Source organism: Typopeltis vanoorti, chromosome 10, assembly GCF_054136105.1.
Source record: "Typopeltis vanoorti isolate ZY-2024b chromosome 10, IOZ_Tvanoo_1.0, whole genome shotgun sequence".
Classification (NCBI taxonomy): Eukaryota; Metazoa; Arthropoda; class Arachnida; order Uropygi; family Thelyphonidae; genus Typopeltis; species Typopeltis vanoorti.
The window spans coordinates 70,464,942-70,481,508 of NC_143558.1; the positions used below are offsets into that span (position 1 = coordinate 70,464,942).

General features: G+C 35.5%; 1 protein-coding gene across 3 annotated transcripts in view; it reads right to left on the bottom strand.

Annotated features, from left to right (window-relative positions):
* Positions 1-631: 631 nt before the first annotated feature.
* The window catches only part of LOC150102497 (nuclear valosin-containing protein-like), a 534,631-nt gene continuing 518,695 nt past the window's right edge, over positions 632-16,567 (bottom strand). For all 3 annotated transcript variants that reach the window (XM_090398755.1, XM_090398754.1, XM_090398756.1), the window contains one exon: positions 632-808. In XM_090398755.1, the coding sequence (XP_090254881.1) occupies positions 713-808 (96 nt within the window). In that variant the 3' untranslated portion in view covers positions 632-712. The remainder of the gene's footprint in view (positions 809-16,567) is intronic.

Genomic DNA, 16,567 nt, shown 5'->3' on the forward strand with positions numbered 1-16,567 from the left:
TAAGAGTCAATCAATCAAATGGTTAATTTCCATTAACAAATAATGGAAACAAGAAATTAATGTAATATTAATGTAAAATTATTTCCCAAATTCCACCAATTTGGGAAATAATCTTTTTTGTAAATGATGAATTAATAATACATTATGAAATAGTATATCTTAAATAAATTGACTTATTTTTAAGTATAATTAAACTTACTGGAATGTGCATCATGGGTTAGCTTTTGTGCAAGTTACCAAAATTTAAATTTTAGACTAAAACATTAAAATGCTCACACATTATGCTGAATTTCTACATTGCATGCTGACAACAAGTCTGCTATAAATTCACAGTATATTTTTCTTAATGTCAGGTATAAGGATAAGGTAAAAGCAGTAACGATGCATCATTCATATAATAATAAAGCAGCCGATCTGAATAATCACCTACTACTCAACATGGACAAATTATTTTTTCTTATGAAATGTGTTCAGGCTTGTGTTCATTATCCAAGTTGCATTTTCATACACTATTATAAATTCCACCAAATAGGTTCTTTCAAATAAGATTTTTTCATGTAGTATTAGGAAAGAAACATTACTATAATATACAATAATTATAATGTCTAGTGATTCTTCATAACTATTTAAATGAAACAAGCATTTATTATCTGTTTCTGAAAAGAAAGCATATTTCAGTATATAAATTTTTTACTATTTACATAACATATCATTAATTATTTTCACAGCCGTCTTTATTAATATTACACAATTCCACTATTGGCATCACTAGTGTGGACTTTTGCATTTTCTTATATAACAACCTGTCCTATAATAAATAAGGAAATCCAAAATTAATATAAACCAAATTAATATATTAAATAACAAATTTATAAATAAAATTAAAGAATTATAATTAAAATAAACAAGAATTCAGCTGATTCCATTTATTATTATCATTATCATGGATATAATATCTTAAACTCACTGCTAATTTTGGAAAAATTTGGAGAAAAGAGCAAAGCTAATAATAATGAAAAATAATTGTTAGATTTCTGCTCAGGACATGGACTGGTTATTACTATCACCATGTTCCAACATAAAAATGTGCACAAATTCACATGGAGAGAAGATGCAAGGAATAAGAAAAGTCTCATTGACTATGTTATTGTTGATAGTGATGTTTTCTCCCTGGTGCAGGACACCAGACTGTACAGAGGATTTGAAATTGGAAGTGATAACTATTTGGTCTTGAGCAGGATAAAATTGAATTTCATATGAAAAGAAGAACATGTAAGAAAGTTTTAAAGCGAATAAAAGTTGAGCAACTCTCAGATGTCAACTGTAGACTAAAATACACAAAGATTATTGAAGAAAAAATAAAAGAGTTTGAGAACAAGAACTAAACCTTAGAGATTCAGTGGCAAGCCTTGAAGAAAACCCTGATTAATTCAGCCAGAGAGGCATAGTGAGGTTGTCTGTAAGGATAGAAAAACAGATCTCCATGGTGGACACTTAAAGAGGCAGTGAAGGAAAAGAAGAAAGCATATCAAAAGTTCCTGGCAAATAAGTCCGCTTGTGCTCTTAGGGATACAGAGACAAATTTAAGAAAGCTAAACAGTATGTAAAACTGGCTAAGCAAAAGTCATGGGAGGACTTTGGCAAGAACATAGAAAATAAATATCAAGAAGGTGACAAAATATTCTGGAGGTTGTTGAAGAAGCTTAGAAATGGAGGAAAGAGTACTGTAAAAGGACTTAGAGATGATAAAGGTGACATGAAAATGGGAGAAAAAGATATCCTTGAAGTATGGAGTAAATACTTTGAAAAATTGCTAAATGAAACAAGCAGTGATAACACAGTGGTAAAAAACACTCAACAGGCATACCGTCAGGAATACATATCCATACTTGAAGTAGAAAAAGCTATCAAAGGCTTGAAATGTGGAAAGGCAGCAGGAGTAGATGATATTCGAGCAGAAATGCTGAAATATGGTGGTATAAAAGTCTTACAGTGGCTGCACTGCATAGTTCAGAAGGCCTGGACAGAGGGATGAATTCCTGATGATTGGAGTAGAGCTCTCACATAGTACCCATAAATAAAAAGGAAAATAAAACTAAATGTGAGAATTACAGAGGTATTTTCCTACTGACTGTGTGGCTGGTAAGATTTATGCAAGTATAGTTGAGAAATGGTTGAGAAGAATTGTAGAAGAAAAGTTTGGTGAAGAACAAGCTGGATTCAGGCCAAATAGAGGCTGTCAGTGTCAGGATCAGATTTTCACTTTACGACAAATAGCCGAGAAAGCATGGGAATATAATAAAGATCTGCATGTAAGTTTTGTTGATTTGGAAAAGGTATATGACAAGGTGCCAAGAGAGAAGCTATTCAATACACTACAGTTATATGGTGTCAATGGGACATTATATCAAGCAATACTTAGTCTTTATTTGAGTTGTAAGTCAGCAGTTAGAATTGAAGGAAGAACGGAAAGATGGTTTAATTTTAAATCTGGGGTCAGACAAGGATGTACATTATCTCCTCTGTTATTCATTATCTACATGGATCACATTATGAAGGAAAGTGGTATTTAACCTGATATCAAAATTGGAGTTGTTAATGTCAGCTCTTTGCGTTATGCGTATGATGTTATACTTCTAAATAAATACGCTACAAGTCTGCAAGATTCCCTGACTAAATTGAATAACTGTTGTAATAGATATGGTATGAAGGTCAGCAATAAAAAGACAAAGACAATGAAAATAGGCAGAATCGTTGAAAATGTCAACTGCGTTGTGAATGGAGAATCTGTGGAACAAGTAAAACATTTCAGCTACTTAGGCATGATTTCTAATGAAGATGGTAAATTAATTATGGAAATAGACAACATAATCAACAAAATTGTTATGGTAGGAAGTCAATTCAATAAATTTATATGGAATAAGAGGGAAATTAGTCGGAACACTAAATTAGCTATATACAAGACAGTGTTCAAACCAGTTTTAACTTATGGATCTGAGAGCTGAGTTCGAAGTAAAACAAAGGATTTGAAAATGAAGGGTTACTTCATTTTCAAATCCTTTAAAATCATTTGCACAATGAGGAATAATCTTTTGCCATGCCGCTCTTAGGTTGCTAGACATTCCTTCACTTCATGCTTCCCTGACATTCTCAATGCAATTTTTTATATTGAATGCCTTCCAGCATTCTGTCAAAGTCATAGCTTTATCTCCTGTAGTCTTTTCTATTGCTTGTGAAAAAGTTCTTTGTAGGTAATATGCCTTAAAGGATGTGATTACACCTTGATCCATTGGCTGGATGATGGAAGTGGTATTAGGTGGTAAATAAATAACTTTTACATTTTCACACAAATCATTCAGTGCTGTTGGATGACTAGATGCATTATCTAATATCAACAAGATTTTAAAATCAAGATTTAATGACTTGCAGTATCTTTCAGCTTCAGGACAAAAACAGTTTTTAAACCAATCCTCAAAAATAGTTTTTGTCATCCAAGCTTTTCTATTGAATCTCCAATCAACAGGGAGAAAATTTTTATCTAAACTTCTAAGTGGGCGAGGATTTTGTGAATGATAAATAAAGAGAGGCTTCACCATGTAATTTCCAGAAGCATCGCCACATAGTAAAAGTGTTACACGCTCCTTTGAAACCTCGTAGCCAGGCTGATTTTTCACTTTTTGCTAAAAATGTTTTAGTGGGCATTTTTTTCCATAATAAGTCTGTTTTGTCAGCATCAAATATCTGATCATCAGTATAATTTCCTTCTTCAATGATCTGTTGCACTCACCAGGAAATCTAGCTGCTGCTTTTACATCGGCACTTGCAATTTCACTTTGTACACGAATACTGTGAATGCTCGATCGCTTTTTGAACCGATCAAACTACCCTGAAATTGCAGAAAAAGTTTCATCCACTACTGATGCACAGGGCCACCGAGAGGGGATGACATCTGAGACTTTTGTCACAGGCCTGGCATCGAAAAGGGCCTGACTTTTGGGCCCCGATAATGTCACATAACTGTGTTTATAATGCATGATTTTAATTCTTGTAATAATACAACAATGATAAATAATGATGGCATATCGAGAATGATACTGTGTTTTGTTTTAGACAAACGACTATGCTCTTTATCTCACTGTGAGTGTCCGGAAGGCACTGATTCTCTCAACGCGGATCACTGTAGTTATAGCGGGTGATTACGTCAATAGCTTTCGTGCAAGGTTGTTTTGCAGTTGGGTGGGCTAGCTACTAATTGCATTCACAGTAATGTTCCCTGCCAGAACATTTCGTTCTTGTTATTATTTTGATAGACGAAGGTTTTGTTTTTGTTTGTAAAGTGCGCAACTGTATAGTGTAGGCCGTGCGCTAAAAAAATGAAATTACATATTCTTATTAATTTGATTTTTTAATTATTAAAATTATATTTTTAATAATAAAAATTTGACCAACAGAAATGTATCATCATAAATCTGGAAATCAAAAACGAAAGGAGAAAAGGGATCGGGAGAAGGCAAAAGATTTAAAAAACAAGCATTTACTACTGAAATATTTGAAGACGGAAGAACACCAACATATTGAAATTTCAAGTAAACAATCTGCTAATAGTTTAACTGCTGACAAAGGTAATAAAGAATCTTCTTCACCTGGACCTGCAGCAGCTAACTCTGAAGTGAACACTGAAATAGACGCTAGGGACAATTTAAACCTTCAAGATAAAGAAAAAAATATAATAAATTTAGCTTAATCCTTTATCCAAGTGTGAGCAAACAAAGTTTGCGCCTGAAAGTATCTTCAGGACTGGGGTCAGGTAGTACAACACCAGGCAACTTGTAGAAAAGGTGGATCAAGTTAACATCACTCCTATTTCAGTATCTCCCATAATGCAAAACACATCTCCTTGCGGATATGTATAATGTTATGCATTAAGGGAGGGGCCACTACCCAGACTAGTTTCAACCTTTATTGAGGTCTCTTCAGTGGGAGCCAGGCTCAGATGTGGAGATACCAGGCAGAAGCAATAGCAAGGTCATCTTTACCTATAGGAGTTGCCAAAAGGTGTGCCACCTTTTTTACTAAATTACTCTGGCTTTAGAGAAAGATGTTGAAAGTTTATTTTTCACTTGGTTAGACTATAATAAATTCAGTTTAATCCTTTATTCCACCTCAATAAAGGTCGAAACTAGTCTGGGTAGTGGCCCTTCCCTTAATGCAAAACATTATACATATCCGCAAGGAGATATGTTTTGCATTATGGGAGATACTGAGATAGGAGTGATGTTAGCTTGGTCCACCTTTGCTATGAGTTGCACTACCTGACCGCAGTCCTGGAGATACTTTCAGGTGCAAACTTTGTTTGCTCACACTTGGATAAAGGATTAAACTAAATTTATTATAACTCTTTCTTTTAAGGTTTACACAGTGATCAGCATTCATATTTATAAATTTAGGGACGCAAAACACCCGTGTTGAAAAGATTGTTTTACTGATTAATAATAAGATAATAACTTGACGTTTTGACCCCTGTATTGAGGTCATCATCAGAAGGATACATAAGTATAAGAACCAAGCTACATGCTGTTGCACTCTATACAGGTAAAGTACATCTACGTTGTTAACTAATCTTTTTTCTTAGCCTGCCCTCTAGTGATAAAAAAAATATTTAAAACAAGCTACAATAAACTCTGCTAAAGTCCTCACATACTAGGATTCTTCTGGAATTATACAGTTCATATTGTTATATTACGGTTATCTGCTGGATTTGTACAGTAAGGTAGCTATTGAATGTTCAGGGAAAAAAAAAAAAAACACTTGACCAAGTCTTCTTGTATTGAGATTTTTTTTGTAGTTGCTATGAAGTTGCAGATCGGTCCTCCACATTCTTGGAATGGTTAGACCATCGTTTTTATTCAGATTATGTTTGAGCATTTCACATGCTTCCTTGAATTTCCGCTCGAACCAGGTTTTGGTGCGGTGTAGGGACTTGGTACCTTTCCAATCAATTCTGTGGTATGTTTGGAGTGCGTGGTCAGAAAGGCTGGTTTTTCCAAAATGGAGGTATTTCATGTGTCGTTTGTGTTCATCCTTCCTGATTGGGATGGTTTGCCCTGTTTCCCCTATGTATGGTATGTCACATGTGCATTGTATTTTGTAAACCCCTAGGTGGGCTAGGTGTAGTAGAGGATCCTTGGAAGAACTGAGTAGGTGCCTAAATTTTGTCGGGGGTTTAAAGGTGGTTTTGATGTTGTATTTGTGTAGTGTTCTGTCTATTTTTTTGGAAATGCCTCTAACATATGATATAGCAATAGCATTCTTGAAATCTTTTTTGTTATTAGTGGTATCTTTGTGGAGGATCTTGTGAATGGTTTTTATACTGTATCCATTTTTTATAAAGGTGTGTTTGATAGTTTCATATTCATGGTTAAGAGCTTGTTCATTTGAACAAATAGTTTGAGCTCTGTGTTTAAGAGTGTTTATGACCCCTAGTTTTTGTGTTGGGTGGTGATAAGAAGTTTTGTGTATGTACTGGCCTGTGTGTGTGTGTGTGTGTAAGTTTGCGGTAAACTGAGAAGGAGAGACAGCCTGAAGGAAGACGTGTGACAAGTGTGTCTAGGAACAGAAGAGAGTTGTTTTTTTCTATTTCAATGGTGAATTGGATGTGTTTGTGTTGTTTGTTCAGGTGGCTAAGAAATGTATTTAGTGCTTCACGGCCATGGGGCTGCAAAGCACTAAATATAATTCCAGAAGAATATATTTCCTGTATAATTCCAGAAGAATCCTAGTACGTGAGGACTTTAGCAGAGTTTATTGTAGTTTTTTTTTTAATCACTAGAGGGCAGGCTAAGAAAAAAGTTTAGTTAACAACGTAGATGTGTAATTTACCTGTATAGAGTGCAACAGCAAGTAGCTTGGTTCTTATACACATGTATCCTTCTGATGATGATATCAATACATGGGTCGAAAAGTCAAGTTATTATTTTATTATTAATCAGTAAAATAATCTTTTCAACACGTGCGTTTTGTGTCCCTAAATTCATAAATATGAATGCTGATCACCGTGTAACCTTAAAAGAAAGTCATCATAATCCATGGAGATGTGACCCACAAGCAGTGCATCCTCTACGGTAAGCTAAAGATACGTAGTTCCATGTTAATTAATCGACTAGCCTTTTTAAAATGATGTAGAGACAGCAACTTAATACCCAACTGCATTAAACTAAAAAAGAAATTTACATCAGCTAAAGCGCTCTGTATCTATGCCAGGCTAGAAAAAGCATTGTTAAGAGAACAGATCCACGAGGCACGAAAGAACTTAGCATTTACCCAAGCCAAAGTGTTACAATTAAAATTTGAGCTATCCAGTTACGTTAATCCAGAAATTTGGGATATTCTGGACAAGATCACAGACGACTCGGCCAAGCATCTATTACTCAAAAACAAAGAACAATTAATAACAAAGTTTCAAGCATCAAAACTACAGGAAAGCACAAGACAATTACGACGCCATAACGAAAGGAGCAGCCAATCACCCACAAACGCAGTTAGGAGCAACCACCCACCATCGGACCACTGTCTGGTTATCAACCAGTCGGATTACAACCTCACCCAAGGTGAACTCTAGCTACTAGAGAAAGGTTTAAATTATACCATTGCTCCAAGGTCAGTAAATAAACTAGAGATAATCTATCATATCGAGAGAGGTTTAAGATCCCTCCCCTCCAATTTAGCTGACAAAAAATGAATGGAAACTGCCTGTTTACTAAATTCAACCAAAAAATTAAGCAGCAAAACAAAGCTGAAAAACTGGCCCTCGAATCCCTAAAAAATAACCGTGACATTATTATCACAAAAGCAGATAAAGGGAATGCCACTGTTGTTTTAAATCGGACAACGTACATAGAAAAAATTAACCATTTGGTATCGGACCACAACACCTACCAAATGGTAAATTACAACCCCAAGTAACGCAACAAAAAGAAAACTACTGAACTACTTAAATCAGTTAACACGTGGCCGGAAGAAACAATTAAAAAATTAATACCGCAGTATGCCCGCATGCCCAGAATTTATGTCCTGCCAAAAGTACACAAAACAGACACACCATTATGTCCAATTGTGGAGGGAATTGAGAGCCCGAATTACCACTTAGCCAAAAAATTAGCGGCCACACTCAAGGAATTGGTTGGTCATTCCTCTTCCTACATAAAAAATACACAACATTTCATAAACAAAATTAAAAACATTACACTCAACAACCAAGATCTATTAGTCAGCTTTGACATAACTTCCCTTTTCACCAATATCCCAATCAATGACTATCTTGCTCTTACAGAACATATTTCCACACGACACCACGGCCTTCTTTGCCCACGTACTCCGCTCCGGATATTTCGTATGGCGAAACAATTTTTACCTTCAAAAAGAGGGTACAGCCATGGGCTCACCACTCCCCCCCCCCCAATAGCGAACTTTTATAAGGAAGACTTTCAGTAACAAGCTCTAGAGTCAGCTTGCTTAAACCCAAAATTTGGCTCAGATACCTCGACGATATTTCTGCCATTTGGCCCCATGGCCATAAAGCACTAAATACATTCTTTAGCCACCTGAACAAACAACACAAACCCATCCACAATTCACCATTGAAATAGAAAAAAACAACTCTCTTCTGTTCCTAGACACATCACACGTCTTCCTTCAGGCTGTCTCTCCTCGGTTTACTACAAACCTACACACACAGGCCAGTACATACACAAAACCTCTTATCACCACCCAACACAAAAACCAGGGGTCATAAGCACCCTTAAACACAGAGCTCAAACTATTTGTTCAAATGAACAAGCTCTTAACCATGAATATGAGACCATCAAACATATCTTTATAAAAAATGGATACAGTATAAAAACCATTCACAAGATCCTCCACAAAGATACCACTAATAACAAAAAAGATTTCAAGAATGCTATTGCTATACCATATGTTAGAAGCATTTCTGAAAAAATAGACAGAACACTACACAAATACAACATCAAAACCACCTTTAAATCCCCAACAAAATTAAGACACCTACTCAGTTCTTCCAAGGATCCTCTGCCACACCTAGCCCACCCAGGGGTTTCATGTAACATACCATACATATGGGAAACAGGGTGAACCATCCCAATCAGGAAGGATGAACACAAACGACACATTAAATACCTCCATTTTGGAAAAACCGGCCTTTCTGACTACGCACTCCAAGCATACCACAGAATTAATTGGAAAGGTACCAAGTCCCTACACCACACCAAAACCTGGTTCGAGCAGAAATTCTAGGAAGCATGTGAAATGCTCAAACATAATCTGAATAAAAATGATGGTCTAACCATTCCAAGAATGTGGAGGACCGATCTGCAACCTTCATAGCAACCACAAAAAAATCTCAATACAAGAAGACTTGGTCAAGTGTTTTTTTTTTTTTTTTTCCTGAACATTCGATAGCTACCTTACTGTACAAATCCAGCAGATAACTGTAATATAACAATATGAACTGTATAATTCCAGAAGAATCCTAGTATGTGAGAACTTTAGCAGAGTTTATTGTAGTTTGTTTTAAATATTTTTTTTATCACTAGAGGGCAGGCTAAGAAAAAAGATTAGTTAACAACGTAGATGTACTTTACCTGTATAGAGTACAACAGCATGTAGCTTGGTTCTTATATTTATGTATCCTTCTGATGATGACCTCAATACAGGGGTCGAAACGTCAAGTTATTTTATTATTAATCAGTAAAACAATCTTTTCAACACGGGTATTTTGCGTCCCTAAATTCATAAATATAAAGAAGTCCATTTATTATTCAATAATTTGTGACTCAACTCCAGATTCGTCACATATCGAACAAAATGTTTTAATACTATGATATGTTTTCAGAGATTCTTTAACTCAAAATTGGATAATTCTTGAAAGGTTTATAGAATTTCTTGATTTTTTAAAAACTGGAGAAGAAATAGCAAAAAAATTATTAGAATGCTTCAATCAACTAGAAATTGACATAGAAGACTGCAGAGGTCAGGGATATGACAATGCTGCAAATATGAGTGGAAAAATAAAAGGTGTTCGGTCTTTTATTGAAAAAGAAAATGAAACTTCTCTTTATTCCCCATGTGGGCGTAAATGCAGCTAAATGTTGTTCGGAAAGTACAATATATTTTGGAAACTTAAAGCGTTTATTTGCATTTTTTTTAGCTCAAGCCCAATGAGATGGCAAATTTTATTAGAAAAAACTGGCTGTTCTCTTCATGGTCTATCTCAAACTTGCTGGAGTTGTAGAATCAATGCAGTTAGACCGGTTGCTCAGAAGCTTCCAAGTGTTTTAAAAGCCTTAGAGGATGTAATTTTGGCTGGGAAATGAGGTCATTCTGAAGCTGTTGCTCTAAAACGATATTTTTCAAGTTTCAAAGCAATACTTTTTGCAACAATTTGGTTTAAAATTTTAGCTTCCATTGACGAACGAAATAAAATATTGCAATCTATTACCATATCGATTGATATTGCAGCAACAAATGTTGAGTCTCTTATGAAAGAACTTGAACATTTTAGAAATAAGTGGCAAGATGTTCTCTCTGAAGCTACACTTGTTGCAATTCAATTGGGTATAAACCCAAATGTCGAAAAACAGTCGAAAGCGAAGAGAATAAAGCTAGCGATGAAGAAAGTGCAGACGGGGGATGATACATAAGGACATTTTAAAAGAACTGTATATTTTGTTATACTGGATACAATTATTTCGCAACTTCACATGCGTTTCACATCTTTAAAAAACATTCAGAATTTATTTTCACCAACATTAAATTTTCAAACAATGAATCATCAAGAAATTTCTGACTCGCGCAATAATTTAATAAATATTCAAAAGACTTAACATCATCTCTGAAAGACAAAATCTATCACATAAAAAAGATTTATAATGGCACATTTAAAGATGTTATACCAGGACTAGATTTATTAACCCCTTAACGAACCAATTAAAACTCAGAAAGCGATAGTTTTTCTGCCAATTTTTTGGGCAAGGGTGATTTGCTGGATCAAATTCATCATTATTCAAAAAATAATGATGAATTTGTGCAAACGCAAATGAAATAGCCAATACACGACGTTAGCAACTTTTCTCGGCTGAAAGGAAATAGACACAAGATTGTCTAGCATCTATATTCTGTTGTATTTATATGTGAAACCAAAATTCAAAATCAATTTTGGCAATAAACAAAAGACGTGTCACAGACGTCTTTGTATGTGCAGGGGTTAAATACCATTTATAAATATCAACTTCACGGTGTTTTTCCTGAAATATGTACTTCAATCAGAATTTTTTGCACAATACCAGTAACAGTTGCCGAAGGTGAAAGAGCGTTTAGTAAACTTTCAGCAATAAAGAGCTTCTGTAGATCATCAATGCTCCAGGAAAGATTAAACGGCTTAGCTTTGCTATCAATAGAACATGACCTGGCAATGAAAATTGATTATGATGAGATGATTAAAAATTTCACTAACCATAAAGTGAGGAAGTGGATGAGGCAATAAAAATTCTTTTTTTATTTAATGTTTGTATTTTGTATGGTATGTAATGTATCGAATTTTGAATTTATTGTACACTTTTTTAAATAAATGGTTAATGTTTTATATGATTTTTTTATTAAACAAAAGTGATGCACTTTTTTAAGTGGGGCCCGGACCACAGACTGTCACGGGCCCGAAGGTTTCTCTCGGCGGCCCTGCTGATGCCAAATCATTTTCACTTTCTAATTGTTTTCTTTTTAAAGTTTCAAACAAATTCAATGCTTTTTGTTTTTATAGTCATTTGACTAAGAGGAATTCTCTTTTGGTTACAATCTTCTATCCACACTGACAATAGCGTTTCCATTTCAATCATAAGATGGCTTCTGTTTCTCGTAGTTTGGGACCCAGACGAGGTCGATGCACTTTGTCCTAGTTGCTTATAGTTTTCAGCGTGGTCTAAAATATGGCGAACAGTTGATTCATTTAGACCGTACTCTCTTGCAATTTTGGCTTTGGTTATGCCTGCTTCATACTTATTTATCGTATGCAACTTATCTTCTAAGCTGATTACTCTATGTTTCTTCTTGATAGCTGTAGACTTGATATCATCCTTGTTTCTTTTAGCATTCATTGTGGGGGTAAATAAGAAGAGAAATAAAAGGCAGACAGTTATTGGTGAGTGGTGAGCAGGCGCCACTGGATAAAAACGAAGCTACAAGAGAGCGATACCTGGAGAGTGGCGACTTGAACTGGTTGCATATGTAGTGGGCTACATCTCACGGCTGTGATAATTTGAATTTGGAGCGCAATGATTGGAATTTTTGGTATCAAATTATAAACTGTGATAAACTGAGAATCGCGATAATCGAGGTATTCCTGTCTGTATGTGTGTGTGTGTGTGTGTGTATATATATAAGCAATATCTGTGATATGCTCATGGGAAAAAAAAGACAGAAGTTATAATAATAAGCAGAAAGATCTTATTGTAGGGAGTGAGTATACAATCCATTGACCCACCCACCCCACCCCACCCTCCCTCTCCACCACTAAGACAAAGAATTGTATCCTTGTTTTGGGTTTAATGGTGCAAGGACAGCTATGGTCATGCCGCACCAGTACACAATGTAATAAAGACATATATAAGTCATCTCAACATCTGTTACATAAAAACAAATGACACATTTCTTAACAGCTCACAAGGTAATAAATAAAAGTGTATAAACAGAAAAAATTAGATATAAAAAAATTAGTGTAGAAAACGCATGTAAAAAGGGGTATAAAAAGTGTAGACAAATTTATAAAATGTTCGTAAAAAACTAGGATTTAAAAGCATATATACAATAAATTAAATTAACGTGTATTATCAAAGAAAGAGCTATATAGCTTTATTTTGGTGATGTAAATTATGTAGAAATAATGGATATTAAAGAACTAGCATTATTTCAAAGCTGAATATACATAGAAATTTTGAAAGTTTCAAGATTTTGACCAGAGAGCTTATGAGAATACAATTCTCAGCATCAGAGTTGCCTAAGCTTGCACTACTTAAAAGACACAAGCACCTGCCCTGGAATCTGTATGAAATTGAATTTAGTATTGAATGAGAGTTCTTGCTCTCTATTATGGTTTCTGCCTGGTGTCCAAAAAGAACCAACCAGTTTGAAATAGCTCTCAGCCCAGTGAAACCTTTATAAATTGCACTAATAAAAGGCAAACATACAGATTGCCAGAGCAGTGCAAGCTAAAGCAAATCCAACACTGAGGAATGCATTCTCATCAGCTCTTTGGTCAAAATTTTGAAACTTTCAAAGTTTCTACATTTTGAAATAATGTTGGATCTCTAATATCCACTATTTCTATATAATATGTACATAATAAAATTGAAAACACTGATACTGTATAAAAATTTACAAACCAGGGTGATACTTGATGAATCTGATAACATCTGCCTGAGTTTATCAGGCAGATTTTATCAGACAGGGCTCAGACAGATTATGAGCCTAGCTAAAATAATGGCTGCACTCATTGGCAAAATGAGGGTAGTCAATTAAAATATGAATAATGGTTAGTCTGGTGTCACACAACTGACACATATCATCATCCCTTAATAGGAAGGAGGGTGTAAGGTAACTGTGACTTATGCAGAGCCGAGCAAGAACGACTTCCTTTTTATGGTCCCTGTATAGACTAGACTTCCACTGGAATAAAAATCTGCTTTATGATCTGCCTGTAATCAGTGTATAGGACAAGTAGATAGCAGAAACTTTAGAAATGAGCTGACCTAGCTGCAGCCTTGTTTTCCTTAATCCCAATGTTGCTTGGAATCCAAAAGAGGTGTAGTTTCCATATACAGGACATGTTGGATTCAAAAAAGCCCTGGATGCTATACAGTTCTAGAAATCTTATTGCTTTTAGAGAACTTCATGAACCTGAATATATTGCACACCTCTGGTAGCAATCATATGTATTTTAATGCAAGCTCTACTGCATACAGCAGATGATCCCTCTAGGCTCACTGATTTTGAAATGTCAGTGTAAACAGTCACAAAATCAGCATATTTGATTCTATGAACGTAAAAGAGCTGCTTGTAAACAACAGCAGGGGTGGAAAATTTAGTTAGCTGGCAAAAAGAACAGCTACATGGTGGTATATATGAATGACATGGTGGAAGTGTATTCAGTGAAGTCTATGCTGTCTACTCCAATATCTAGAGCTTGTAAGAGAGAGGGAGTCCTCAAATGTGTAGGAAGGCTTATGTGTTCGTCGTACATGTTGATTAATTTTAACGATATAGATGAGAACACAGACTGATAAGAAAATAACTATTTATTAACATACTGCTGCTATTTTGCTGGTATTTTATCCAGCATCTTCAGAGCCCTAAAACAGTTTGTCACAGTATGTGAGATAACTGCAATATGGTATAACAATGGGACTAGTTTGAACAATTGTAACATGCAACAAACAAAAAGTCCAAATTAGATGCCATCAATATTGAGGGAGAAAAAAAAAACAGAGAGAGAAAGCAGGTATTAATTTGGTCTTAGGATGACTGTCTCCCAAATCTTTGGCAAATTTATACAGCTATACTTGTTGAGGTTTGGAGTATGTTTTAAGGTTTCTGTTGATTCCAGGTACAACTTCTCACTTGAAAAAGCTTCTCTGCAGCACTTTTGTTTTTTTCCAATTGATTCTGGGTGCAGAGGTATCTAAAGCATGGTCTGTTAAACCTGACTTGCTATAGCGATAGTGCCAGATATATTATTCATGTTCACTGGAGCAGATATCCACAGTTCTTCCTGTCTGTCCATAGTAGGCTTGATGACACAAACAGGACACTTCATAGACTCCTGGATGTGATAAAAGAGAGAGATTCTGTCAATCTAACAGATAAGCTTAGGTGTTGATGGTTATTCATGACTTATTTTTCACGGTATTAACAACACCACAAACACTTTTATCAACAAAGATGTTTTATTAACACTTATATTTCGCTGATTTTCAACTCAGCATCATCAGAGCACAACACACATGTAAACACACAGTGAGTGAGTGAAACAATATAATTGCAAAAGACAAAAGATCTAAAGTCCTATTTTTTGGCACCCCCTCTAACGAGGAAAAAAAAAAAAAAAACAGCAGTTATCCAGGAGTTTTTCTTAGGATAACCGTCTCCCAAATTTTTGGCAAATTAATGCAACCATATTTGTTAAGGTTGGGAGAATTCTTCAAAGCCATTGCTGACTCAAAAAATAATCTTTCAGATCTATAACGACTCCTAAATAGCACATTCGTTTTTCTCCATCTAATCCTGTGTGAAGGAGTGTCCAAAGCGTGGTCTGCCAGTCCCGACTTGCCATAGTAATAGTAGTGAATTTATCTTTCATGTTCTTCCAGGCAGATGTTCACTGATCTTCCTGTTTGCCCATAATAGGCCAAGTCACAGTCACACGGAACATCATACACTCCTGGGTGTGCTAAAGGGTGAAGTTTATCCTTAGGTGAGCGGATCAGAGTTGCCAGCTTGACATGAGGTTTGAAAGTGGTGCGAAGGCCATGTTTCAACAATACTTTGGCCATCTTTTCCGATGTACCTCTGATATAGGGGATAGAAATGGTCATGTTGTATTCTTGTGTATTAGGGGAGGGCAGAGTAATGGGCCTATGTAGTATTTTATCTATTTTGTAGGGATTGTAGCCGTTGGCTAAAAACATATATGGTGCAGGTATTGGAGTTCAGTGGTCAGAGCTGTATCGTTAGAAGAAATGGCTCTGGCTCTGTGTGTAAGTGTTTTTAAAATGCCATACTGTTGGACTGGATGATGATGTGATTGTTTATGTAGGTATCTTCCTGTGTGTGTGTAAGCATTCTGTAAATAGAAAAAGATAGTGATCCATCTGAAAGGCAGGTGACTAATGTGTCAAGATATGGTAAACAGTTATTTGATTCTTTTTCTACTGTGAAGTGAATTTTGGGGTGTTGGCTGTTTAGGTAGGTGACAAAAGCATCCAAAATGTCTTTTCCATGGGGCCAGATGGCAAACACATCATCTACATAGCATAACCACACTTGTGGCTTGTATGTAGCTGTGGTAAGTACTTTGTTTTCAAAGTGTTCGATGTAAAAATTTGCTAACGGGGGAGAGAGGGAGGAACCCATAGCAGTACCATTAATCTGTGTGTAGAATCCCCCCCCCCCATGTAAAGTAACCTGCATTCGTGGTAAATTGAAATAATTCAAAAATATCTGGGGGAAATTTAGACTTGATTAAATCAAGAGTGTCTATAAGTGGTACATTGGTAAATAAGGTGGTGACATCGAAACTAACCATTATGTCTGAATCTTTTAGGATTAGATTTTTAACCAGTGTTTTGAAATGGATTGAATTTTTTACAAAAGTAGAGGAGTTGCCAGTAAAGGGGGCAAGCGACTTGGCTAAATGCCGGGCCAGTTTATATGTCGGACTATCTATGCTATCAACTATGGGGCGTAGCGGAATATTAGTTTTGTGGATTTTTGGTAATCCATAAAT